This window comes from Thermobia domestica, chromosome 13 (assembly GCF_964235325.1).
Source record: "Thermobia domestica chromosome 13, izTheDome1.hap1.1, whole genome shotgun sequence".
NCBI classification, from domain to species: Eukaryota; Metazoa; Arthropoda; class Insecta; order Zygentoma; family Lepismatidae; genus Thermobia; species Thermobia domestica.
Window position 1 is genome coordinate 163127054 of NC_137466.1, and position 12688 is coordinate 163139741.

Below are 12688 nucleotides of genomic sequence, written 5' to 3' on the forward strand. Positions count from 1 at the left end.
TTTCTTCATGTAAACAACAATTTTAGAAATGATTCCAAAAAATGGATTAAAAGATTAACTTCGTCAAGAATTTTAGGAATGATCAAAAAAAAAAAAAAAAAAAAAAAAGCATCAAAAGATTGCTATCTTGACCAAGTAGTTTTTAGATCAGGGGCCACAAAATTATTGAACGGCCCCTAAATCGAGTTTTTTTTTTTTTTTTTTTTTTTTTTAACGGAATAAGCACATCATACTGAGTTAAGTGATACTTTGGGTTTGGCTACACTATAAGTAGTTCTCCAGATATAAGGCCTAAAATATTTTTTTGATTGAAATATAATGGATCGTTTGATGCATTTTTGGATCAGGGCCCATAGTATTTTTGTACGGCCCCTAAATCAAATTTTCGTATTTTTTTTTACGGAATAAGCACATCATACTGAGTGTAGTGATTATTTTGAGTATGGCTACACTACATGTAGTTCTCCAAATATACGGCGTACAAGAAAATTTTTGCCTGAAATATATTGGATCTTTCGATCCAAAAATATCTATACCAAGTCTGTTTGAAGGTTTGCTAATAAATACGCAAGTAACTACTCATAATTTAAAAAAAAAAGTGATAAATGATAACACCATTTATTTTTTTTTTCAGAATTTCAATTTCCGCAATGTTATTTCAAAGTTGAATGCATGAAATACTATAGACAACTGTACATCCTTATGAGCGTTGTCAAGTAATTAACCTCCAGTTGTTTGACGGTGGGGTACAAAAACCTTCGAAATATCAATTATTGTAGCCTTGGAAATAGAATCACATCCAAATGGAATAATATTTAAACTGTTTTGTTTTCTTCTAACATTATAGGTAATGGAGAAGAAATTTTCCTAGACTGGAGAAGGGCTGATACTGGTCTAATGCCTGCTGACCATTTGATACGTGCTGGAGTCTTGTACATAAATAATGTTCAACCAGAGGCTGCCGGAGAATATTCTTGCTTAGGAATCAGCTCAACAGGACAAATACTTTTCAATGCTATTACTAGGCTAGAAGTTATAGGTAAGTAATAAGAATAAAGACTAGTAGGTCGGACCATTTAGCATTCCGATACACAGATTATTGCCTGAACTCACTCATGGCTATATGGTTTGTACGAGCTTTTGGCACAAGTAACACAATTAAAAGATACAATATGGTCGTAATAGACATATAAGAGATGAATCAGATACGCAAGAGATGTAATAATGTGTTAAATAGAGTTTAAATATATGTTTAACACAGGTTATATTTTGAGCCAAATTAACTAGATTAATTTTTATTGCAATTGATATCGAATTATAATTAAACCAAGATTAATATAATCTGTTGATAATTATACATGTAAAGACATTAATTACCTTTAGTATCCATAGTTGTTACATTTACTGGGAAAACGAGTTGAAAGTTAATGCTGTTGTAAAGTTTAATCATTCGGCAAAAGTTAGTGTACTTTATCTTTTATGTTGAATTAGGTTGAATAGCAAGATAGTAGATTGGACCGTTTAGCATTAAACAATAATTAATATTGAACATAGCATTACAAATATAAAATATTAATAACTACATCCAGGCATAAAAGCCTACGGTTCTGAGGAATTTTAATATTGACAAGTACTGCTGGCTGTAATTAAGAACAACAAATAAAAATCAAATACAGTATCCAACATATAATGTGCTCCATTTTTGCTACATCAAATACAAAGTATGATGGCATCTCGAATATCATCGCGATACAGATTAAGCGCAAAGAGCGCCTGAATAGACTGAAGGAGACTGATTCAACTGAACAGACTCTCGTAGTCTAATTACTAGTGGTTTTTATACGCTTCATATTTGTTATTTTTGTTCTTTTGTCCTTTCCACCCGGACTTTCCTAGACAGAAAAAGTTTAAGTCTGTCATGTTTATCAGGAAGACCGCCTTTCACTTTCGAAGTAAAATATATTTGTTAACTAATTGTTTTTCTTGTACAAATGTTTGGATGTTTTCCTTTCGCTGGTTCCCTTCACCAATTGTATGTAAACTCTTCTAACAATAGTTTTCTTGTCCTGGTGTTCTTTTCGGCTAGAATGCAATTGTTAACAAGCTGATGATTTTTTTTAATAAAGTTATAATATTGATTTCTTAAAAATTTCAATCTAATCTGCATTCATGTAATACAAGTGTCTCAGATTCAATTCCCGGCTCAAGCTCATGTAATTCAGATTCCATATTAAACTGTAGGTTCACATCTCATATAGTCTTGATGCTGAAAAAATGTTACAACTTGAAATCAACTTTTCTATCTTTCTTTAGTTTTGTTTCCAATACGATCAAGTTTTCCTTTTCCACATTTTCTGCGTTTGTGAATTTTTCATAGCTGTTCCCTCTATTTCCATTTGTAAATATTGCTTTGTAACTTTATAACAAATATAATGATAAGTATTAAAATCAAGTGCTATTTAAAGACATTAGATACATATTTGAGACATCTGATACTTAATACGGACTCTTTCCTGTGTAACTTTCAAGAATATACAGTAGACTTTAGTTATTATTGTACTTTGTTGCACTTTAGTTATTTCAAAATAACACGGCGTCATCAGAGAGGTGAGACATGTACCATCTAATAATTTTCTAGGCGAACTTAGGATTTTATTTTAGGGGAGGGGGTTATATTTTTTCATAACATATCGTTTTCTCTCATAATATAATAACTTATTTTGAATTTCTTTTATTTATTTATTTATTTATTTATTTATTTACTTTGGATAGAGGAGAAATACATCTGTTCCTGCGGGGGTTTGGTCTTGTATGCTTGGCGATGCTTTTTTTTTTCACTACATAAGTAACGATAAATCATTAAATTTCTTTTTAAATCAAACCAAACAATAATGTGAAGTTAAAAAAGAACTTGCGCATGTAAAATGCAACATACCTCCCTTAATATTTAAAAAAAAAAAAAAAAAAAAAAAACAACAACGAAGCCAAGGATACATAGTTAGTGTACAGCGGGTCGGAGGCAACAACTACAAGTATTTTACATTTAAATGAAACAAAGAAATAACACAAAGGAAAGAAATATCAAAATAACAATGATATAGTTTTTATATAATACAGAATGGAGGTTCTCTCTCTCTGATAAATAAAACAATATCAATCAAATTTGAATAATTTTGTTAAAATTTCAATAATAGTTTAGTAAATTAGTTCACAAAAAATGATACCTATTGAGTTCATATTTGAAGACACTATTGCTCTTAAATTTTCGATGTAATAAGAAAATGAAAAAGAGTCAACAGTGTTTGCCGAATGAAAGATAAACTTGTGCAGAGGAAGATGGTTAGGAGGGCATTAACTTCTGTCAATAGCTACAACTACGATATTCCCATTATCCTATATTATAGCGTAGAAACTTCCGAGAACTCAGAAACTTCTAGCTTGTTGTTGAACATAGCAAATTTTAGAAAGATAATATACTGCTAGGTAGTATCTAAACGATATAATATATATATATATATATATATATATATATATATATATATATATATATATATATATAGTGAGAGAGAGAGAGAGAGGGTGGTCCATTTATAATGATAATAATAAATATCTCAGGAATCGTAAAAGGCAGAGAAGCGAAATTTTGGACCAAGAAACTATAGGGAAGGGGACAACGTCCTAGGTATTTCGTATAAAATCACCGGGTGAACAGTGTTGGCAGCCCAAGATATATATCAAATTGCACTACATCAGATTGTTGCATATTTCAAATCAGTATGTCAAACGAAAACTTCAAATATCACATTTATTACATAGTGTTGTAAATTAAGGATGTTGTAGTGTCACAAATATCCAATATTTAGAAGCGTCTGTCACACATACAGCACAACGAAGATGGACAGAATAATGCACTTCAAACGTACCTTAGCGTTGGATATCATGGTTATGGTATGACTTGCTTCGAATGAATAGGAACGTAGTCACAAGGGCTTGAAATTTTTTTTTTTCGAAAAATTTTATTTCGAAAACATGCTTAGATAAGTATTACGTATAATTAGTTGTATGGTTTACAATCGGCAAACAAGTCATTTTCTCATTTAGAGCACTCAGACTGTTCCGGAGATATTATAAACATTGATAAAGTTCGCAACACTGCTGAAAATGGCGTATTTGTGGAAAATATTTAAAATGATCGTTGTTTTCCTTCTCTTTTTTTAGCATTAGAGCAATAGATATTAGTAGCTGTAAATACAAGTTCAAGCAATTACATGAATTAAGCAGTTCATTCGGTTATGTTACAAAGTACCTAAGATGTTGTCTCCCTCCCTATAGTGTCTTGATACAAAATTTCGCTTCTCTGCTTTTATGATTGCAGAGATATTGACTACTATTATTATAAATGGACCACCCTGGATATATATGCCTTTCCAAATACTTGACTGAGTAACTCGTGAAGTGTAGACATTAGGACAGTGTTTGAATCCACAGAAATAACAGTAATCGATTACGTTTAAGTTTATAGACACTGTTCCTTCTATATATACACGTAATATTCTGATCTCTGCGTTCAACTGCGATAGAAGAATGTTGAAAAGTTTTCTCTTTTTTATTTTTTTATTTTTTTTTTTAAGATTTTGTATAGTTTTATGTTTTATTCTGTTTAATTCCTGATTTAGGATGAATTCTCTTATTGTTGTTTCAAATCTCTTTTAACGTATATAATATGTGCTTGTGTGTGTGTGTGTGTCAGACGGATAGATGTAGGGGAGAGGAAATATTAATATCAATATCTAGTATACGACACAATTGTGTACTCCTAAATTTTAATTAATAAATTAATGTGTAGATATTACACAAGACTACTGAAATCAAGTTTCGAACATTGTTTTCTGCTATTTGTTGTTTTGTATTTTTGAATTTTACAAGCTATGGCTTTGTTCTTTATGCTGAATGAGACAATGAGAAATAATAAGAGAATGACAAAATTAATGAAAAAGACATTACTTAATACACATATCCTGAATGGGGGTTCGAACCTGCAACGACAGATCTTACCGAGTGCATCTGATTAATGTAGCGTCACATATTGAATTCAGGTCAGAGTATATACAGGGTGAACCTGAAAGATGTGTACAAACTCTGGGGGGTGATTCTTGACATCAAGACAAAACAAAAAGTCTCTTGCATGTTGTCGAACTCCGCGTCGTGTACGGGTGACAGAGGTGCCAACTTGGAATCGACAGTCTAATCTTAACAATGTGGAACGGAACAGAAAGATGTGCACAAACTCCTTGAGGTGATTCGTGACATCGAAAGAAGACAAAAGATCCTCTTGCAGGCTGTCGAATTTCGCGTCGTGTACGAGTGACAGGTGTACCAACTTGAAATCGACAGTCTAATCCTGACAATTCGAACGGGACAGAAAGATGAGCAAACTATCTTTATCTGTGCAACTGCCTAATGTATCATATTCTGATGTTCATAGCCACATTTAACTAGTTTTGATGTCACGAATCATTTTCCGCAGTTTGTGAATATCTTTCTGTTCCGTTCAAATTGTCAGGGTTCGATTGTCGATTCTAAGTTGCCCCCCCCCCCCCCCCTGTCACTCGTACACAACGCGAAATTCGACGCCACGTAAGAGAACCTTCTGTGTTCTGTTGATGTCACGAATGATCTCCTGGAGTTTGCGCACATCTTTCAGGTTCATCCTCTACATATTAACTTATATTTTTTGATAATGCCAGTGGTTAATAATTATAAAGATTAGGAGACATTTTATGGGATCATTACCTCATAGTAAGGTACGTACTGCCTTTTATCATTACCAATGTTGGAGTTCTGTGGTCTGCACAGTTACACCAATGCCAAATCTATTACAAATTTCAGCAATTTATAAACTAGTGTGAATGCTCACATTCCCACAACCAGTAAAAGCCTTAGTAGCACGTACTAGTTTGTAAAATATGTTTCAGTGAAGAAATATCTTATGTTGATATTTGGAAACATACCTGAACTTCACACATTATTCGATATTCCGACAATGCACCGAATATATATATATATATATTTAATTAAACCTATTATAGAAAGCTGTTATCTATTCTTAATTTATTTATATTTTTACTTAGTTAAGATTGTTTTTCTCAGTCACATCAACTGTCGCAACGTCTTTTACTTTCAAATTTTGCAGAAAATTTTCTAAATTTGAATGTAAATTAAAAGGTGTGTTTCTGGCTACAAATTCACATGAAAGTAAAGTTCTTAATCTGCTTTTGTAAAGTATATATAAATAGACTTATTTTGATGAGAACATTGATGCGTGTCCAATGTTGAACTTGAAATAAATTGAATGACATTGATAAGAGAATTATATGATCAGGTTTTTACTGGTTGAAACTTGTCCAGTTTTACACAGCTTCTTTTCACAATAAATGCACATTTTGTGAGAATATTAAACAATAAAATAATGAGAATACTACTGGTATGTAATGTCGTACTGTGTAGTAACAATGTGACATCTTTTCTTTGCAAGAGTTCTTAGAAAACTAAAGGTAAGTTCAAATACACAGAAATTATATTCGATAGATTCCCTTCAAATCATTAATTTAAAATATAAATCAGAATTGTTAATGGAGAAACGCTTATCATCGTTTTTAGTCATGTTTAATTACTTCTTATTGATATTTGCTGAAAACAATATTATTTCAGATTAAGAAGTATCAAAATGTTCACTAGATAAAATACATGGACTTTTTTTTTTAATGTGGAGTTTTACGAGAGTCATTCCCTGTTTAAAGTAGTAAAATAGTTGAAAGAAACTAACAAAATTAGTAATAATAAATTAGGTATACTTGCTAGTTGAAACAGTTTCTGAAGAACAATCGTTCATCCATAGGGTTGTAATCTTTTTGCTTTATACCCGCTTCTTTTTACAAGGCATACAAAATCCCATGCCTTCCCTTGTTGTCTGATATTGTACGTGCCTTTGGGATGTGTAATCCCTTGTTTGACTTCAGATGAAAATATATTGAACACTTTTTTCTCATTTTTTCTTTAATCTTATATGAGGTACGATCTTTCAATAGCTTATACCCTTTTTGCTGGCTTCTCAAGCTTCCTTTTTTTAACAAGTGCACTGCCCAGTTTGAGAATTAATGGTTTAATTCATTTACATTGATTCTAGTTTTTACCCTTACTGGGGAATATTATATACATTCTTATTCAGACATGAGAATAAAGAATGAATGTTATTCTTTCCGAATTATTCTCACATCTATACTTCAGATGTTGAAGTTTTTTACTTCTTCGTATTATTGTAATCTTTTTACAAACATCATTCCAATTTGGAAAAATCAAAGTTCCTTCAAATATAGAAATGATTTTCCTTCTGTAGTTAAAAAAAATTAAAAAATAAATTTAGCTCAAACCATATTTCAAATATCATTAAAATGTTAGAATATTCACGACATATTTCAATATAGATTTGGTGAAGTAGTAGGTATATTTCGTTATTTCGTAATGTCTTTAGCATTTTTCATATAGTAATTCCAGTTATATTTTCAACTTCTTTTAAGCATTTTTTGTTTTTCCTAACGTGTTTTGGTGAGGGGAAAACGTATATATTGCAACAATCAGGAACAATTTCAGTTACAATACTCATCGATTTCTTGCCTGATTAAATAGAATTTCTTTTTCTAGGTTAGATTGATTTTCATTCATATATCAATCTTTTGTTGACTTCACCGGTTTTTTTTTTTTTTCATCGGTTCCTTCGTCCTTTCTCTTTTGAATACAATATTTTGCAAATTTTCTTTTTGTATATATCTATAGTATGTTTTTTTAAAAATCGTATTCTTCTTTTTTCTGTTTTTTACTTTTTTGGTATTCTGTGATTAAAAGCATCTATGTTCTCATATATATCAAGATAGCTTCTTTTTTGGTGCATATATTTCTATATTTTTACTCAAAATTTGTATGATGATATGTTTCTAAATGCTCGGATAAATATTTACAAAACAAAACAAAACAAAAAGAAACAAAGAAAGAAAAGAAAGAAACTATTGCAATCCATAGGGAAAAACACAAACTGAATACCGTATACAACTAATTTTTGAAGAGAATTTTTTTTAAAAGAAAGTGCTTTATCTTATATGGCCTCTCTCTCCTTTCTGTTGTAAATGCGTACGAAAGGAGATGTATGTTCTTTACGTGATAAAGGTAAATATATAATTTATTTGTTTATGTTCCATCCTTATCCATGTATCTATATATATATGTGTGTGTGTATTGTGTTAATGCACAGCTTATTTCTGCACCGCTGTATCGTTTATTTATTCGTTTAAGCACCTTTATGCTTGTGGTAAAAATATATATATCATATTTACATTTACATGTTTAAATACTTATGTTTCGCACTAGCAAATTTTGAATAATTACATTTCGAGTTTGATACATATATGTATATAAACAATGATCATGCACTTAGAAATTATGTAAATATAAAAGTCTGTTTTGCGTTTTTTTTTCTTCAATTTGCTGTATGTGTATATATATATGAAATAATAAAATGTTCCATTTCATTTCTCTTATTGTACCTGGTAGTTTACTATTTTTTTAAAAAATCTAGTATTTGAAGTTAAAAGAACACAAAATTAATGTAATATTTTATTGTCAAACAATTACTTTTGTTTATTATACGTATTATAATGTATGATTTTGTTACTATCAGTTGGTCCTACGTTTTTGGTGATGTAAACTTTAGTTTAATTTGAGATTCTAAATAAAAGAAAGTGTAAGATACAAGCAACAAATAAACTTTCAATATGTTACAAATCTACAAAATATTTTCTGCCAACATCATTGGACATATTGTTGTATTTAGTTAAATGTATTAATAGGAACAGCTAAATAATACAATATATTAAAATTCTTGTACATTGAATCGTTTATATTACTGGCGATATTTTTGGGTAGTGATTAGGCAGTATTTTGGAATAGTGGTTAGAACAGATTGTAGGTATTAAAAATTATTATTACGAAGTTACATGCACGATTGAAGCTAAGGTTGGATCACGCAAAAATTCACTAGAACGTTTCCGTGCAATCAAACACAAGGGAGACCAATATTCTAGTAGCTTGCTACATGATTCGTTACCTTTTTTTTTTTTTTTTTTTTTTTTGGTCGTATCACTGTTTAGGAAATATGCCATTAGGAACTTGCCTGCTGCACTTTTTGTATAATGGTGCTGTAAAAGCTAGGTCTTAACGTAATAGTTTGCTGAAAATATAGCTATGAGAGCTACAAATGTTTATAAGAGCTACAACAATGAGAGCTACAGTATTTATGTGCGTAGTAATTTCTTAATGATTTTATTTGTTAATTTGACATTTTGTTGATTAGTAATACCAGGTACAATTCGAGTTAACCCGAGCACTTCCTTAACCTATTGCAAGATGTTTATACCTTTTTTTGATATTGATGTTGTCGTCAATATTATAATAGTAAGACTTTGATTGTATGACTCAACTGATTTTTTTTAAAGCATAACGAAACTAATTTCAAGCAGTAAAATATCACCCGAAACAAATAATACAGATATTGAATGTTTTTTATACAGTGGCGACTATAGTAAAGTATACAATGCTATATGAAAGTATCTTTCTTTCCAACTGACTCTTCAGTAACATGACTTCAAGTGGCAAAAGTTATGTAAAGTTATGTTACAGTTTCAGTTCCACAGGAACAATAGTTCTATGAATACATTAGTCGGTCGTATAACTTGTAAAGATTGAAGAACATTTCATTCAATCAATAATTGTCAAAATTATTTTGGTACTTTTGAATAATCAACAGGTCAATTAAGTTTTAACATAATAGTAAACAGAAACATATATATACATTATTGTTTGTTACTAGTTAAATATTTTTTATTTATTATTCAAAATTAACATATTTGACGCGAAATTACAATTAACTTAGATTCTAGAGCATGCCATTTCCACAGTTGCTGTGTTACATATAAGTATTAGAGCATGCCATTTTCGTGGAAGATAGGTTACCTTAAAACAGTGTTTATAACATTTCAGTCATAAAGTCCTTTTATCTCATAGAAATCAAGTTAATATGTTCGGTTCTTTCTGTCCTAATTATAGGTATGTTGATAAGAATATTGTCCTTTGCTGTATTTTGTACACTAAAATGATTGTTAATCATAATAATTTCTATAACTGAGTGTTGAATTATATTAGGGTTGTATACAAATCGGCTATATATTTTTTCTAACCTATGATTTGTGAAGAATTATTGAATTGACAATTTTGAATTTTACTTTTAAATGTTTGGTTTTACGTCTAAATATTTGAGTGTCCACCCATATTTAATAAGAGCTCTAAATTCCTTATTTAGCTCCTGTACTTGATTGAAAATTGATAAATAAATAAATTTGAAATAATACAAGAGGTGAATATGAATATGAGGTGAATTTCAATTATTTGAAATAATACAAGAAGTGACTATCCCTTTTGGGATCCTGGCTTTTTGGGCTATTTTTTAGACTTTCAGTCAAGCAGCTACTGCATCGTCACTATTTATCCTAGGATCATGGTTCATACCTCATTCTCTTCAGAATAGAGCTGGCTTTCAAATGGTATCACTTGCATGCCCATACCATATACCAGGAGAGGGAAAATTGATGTCGAAGGGAAAATTTTGAGGGGGAAATTTTTTGTCCAACTTTGTGCCCCCTGCCCCCCCTGCGTGAACGTAGAGTCCTCCAAATAATCTGATAAATAGCACTTGGTAAACTAAATGCGTGTACCAAATTTCAAGTTTCTATCTTGAATAGTAAGGGCGGGAGAAATTTTATCAGGAATTCCCACAATGCCCAAAATTACCGCAAAACACCATGATCTTAGAGAAAAAAATTCCTGAGACATCCCTAATTACCATAGGGTCATGTTTCGCTCATCATTCTCTTCAGAATGGAATTGACTTTCAGACGGTATGACTCACATGTCTCTATCATGTATGTAAGGCGGGACAATCATGAAATACGGGATTTTTTGGGTCTAAAAATCCCTTTTCTTTGAATTTTTCCCCTATGGACCGCCCCATGTTTTAATGCAGAGATCTGAAAAAATCTGATAAATACTACTAGGTGGGCTGAATGTTTATGCAAAATTTCAATCTTCTAGATGCAAAAGTAAGCCCGCTAAAAAAATAAACCGACCTTGTCCCATTTTTCCCTATATAGAAGTATATTTTTTAAAAATTCCCTGAGACATCCCTAATTACCCTAGGATAATAATTCGACCGTCATTCTCTTCAGAATGGAACTGCCTTTCAGACGGTATGACTCACGTGTCCCCATCATGTATGTGAGGCGGGAAAATGACGAAAAATGGGATTTTTGGGGTAAAATATCCCTTTTTTTTAACCCTTTGCCCCTCTGGTTCCCCCTGTTTTAACACTGACATCGGAACAAAAAATCTGGTAAATACTACTCGGTGGACTGAATGTTTGTGCAAAATTTCAACCTTCTACGTGAAAAAATAAGCCCGCCAAAAAATAATGAACATAGGCTTAAAAAGGGAAAAATATATTTTAAGATTATGACGTCAGTACCTCCTATGTCTGAACGCAGGACGGTCTGAAACCATACGTAATGTCTTCTATAATGCCTCTGGACTTGAAAAAAAAAACGGACGAAAAAGCTCAAATAGAAGAGAAACAACGCAATGTACCATGAAAAACGTCCATGGTACAAATTGTACCATAAGATCCCCAAGGGGCTATGTCTAGTATACTTAAATTTCGAAATCTGCCGTTAGGAGACTTATCCTATGTTCTCTTTTACCTGGACATGTTCTCATTTCCGTAGGAGTGTTCTTACAGTTTTCAAAGAATATAATTGTCTGGGCTTCGTAAAGAGGAAAGTAAAATTTACGTAACAGCGACTTATGGCGTATTGTAAGAAATGTGGATAGTTTTAAGAAAGTTTAAATAAAATTTCGATGATTTCCAAAGAACAACTAAACATAGACAAACAATATATAACACACAAGAAGATGTAGAATGACGAAGTTGGATAATTATAGAAATTCGCTGTCTATTATAAAAAATATATGTTAAGTTAATGAAATATTGTGATCTAGACCTTAGATTAGATGATCATACAAAAATGATGAGTTTTAAGAATTAGGTGGCACAACATCTCGACTTACGGAAGCTATAGGATACATATCTGATATTAAGAAGAGAAAAACAAAACATTCTTACCTTGCATTCTGGAAATAATAATCAAAATATACAGGTTCATTGCTCGTTTGGCTCTTTATCAATGTGTTTTCTACCATTACGTTATTAACTAAAATATTGTTTTAGGTTTTTTTATTCATTCGTAAAATCCCATGCTTCAATGAAAAATCTTTGCAGAGAAAACGTAAGTTAGTTCAGTCCACACTTTCTGAATACGTTGATTAACGATATAGAAACTGTATCACATGCAATACCGTTACGAGGTAGTATAGTAATTCACATTTTGATGTATATATTTTTGACCGAAGTGCCGTTGAGTGTAAAATGACAAAAAAAAGTAGACATATGGCCATTAACAATGTTAAATATTGAAATCTATACTATTTATGTATAATATCCAAGAAAAATTTTGCACTGGCACTACTCACT

At 31.1% G+C, this 12688-nt stretch overlaps 1 protein-coding gene across 29 annotated transcripts in view; it reads left to right on the forward strand.

Annotated features, from left to right (window-relative positions):
* trol (terribly reduced optic lobes) overlaps positions 1-12688 on the forward strand; it is a 1284884-nt gene that overhangs the window by 1196818 nt on the left and 75378 nt on the right. For all 29 annotated transcript variants that reach the window (XM_081736787.1, XM_081736791.1, XM_081736768.1 and 26 more), the window contains one exon: positions 848-1039. In XM_081736787.1, the coding sequence (XP_081592913.1) occupies positions 848-1039 (192 nt within the window). The remainder of the gene's footprint in view (positions 1-847; positions 1040-12688) is intronic.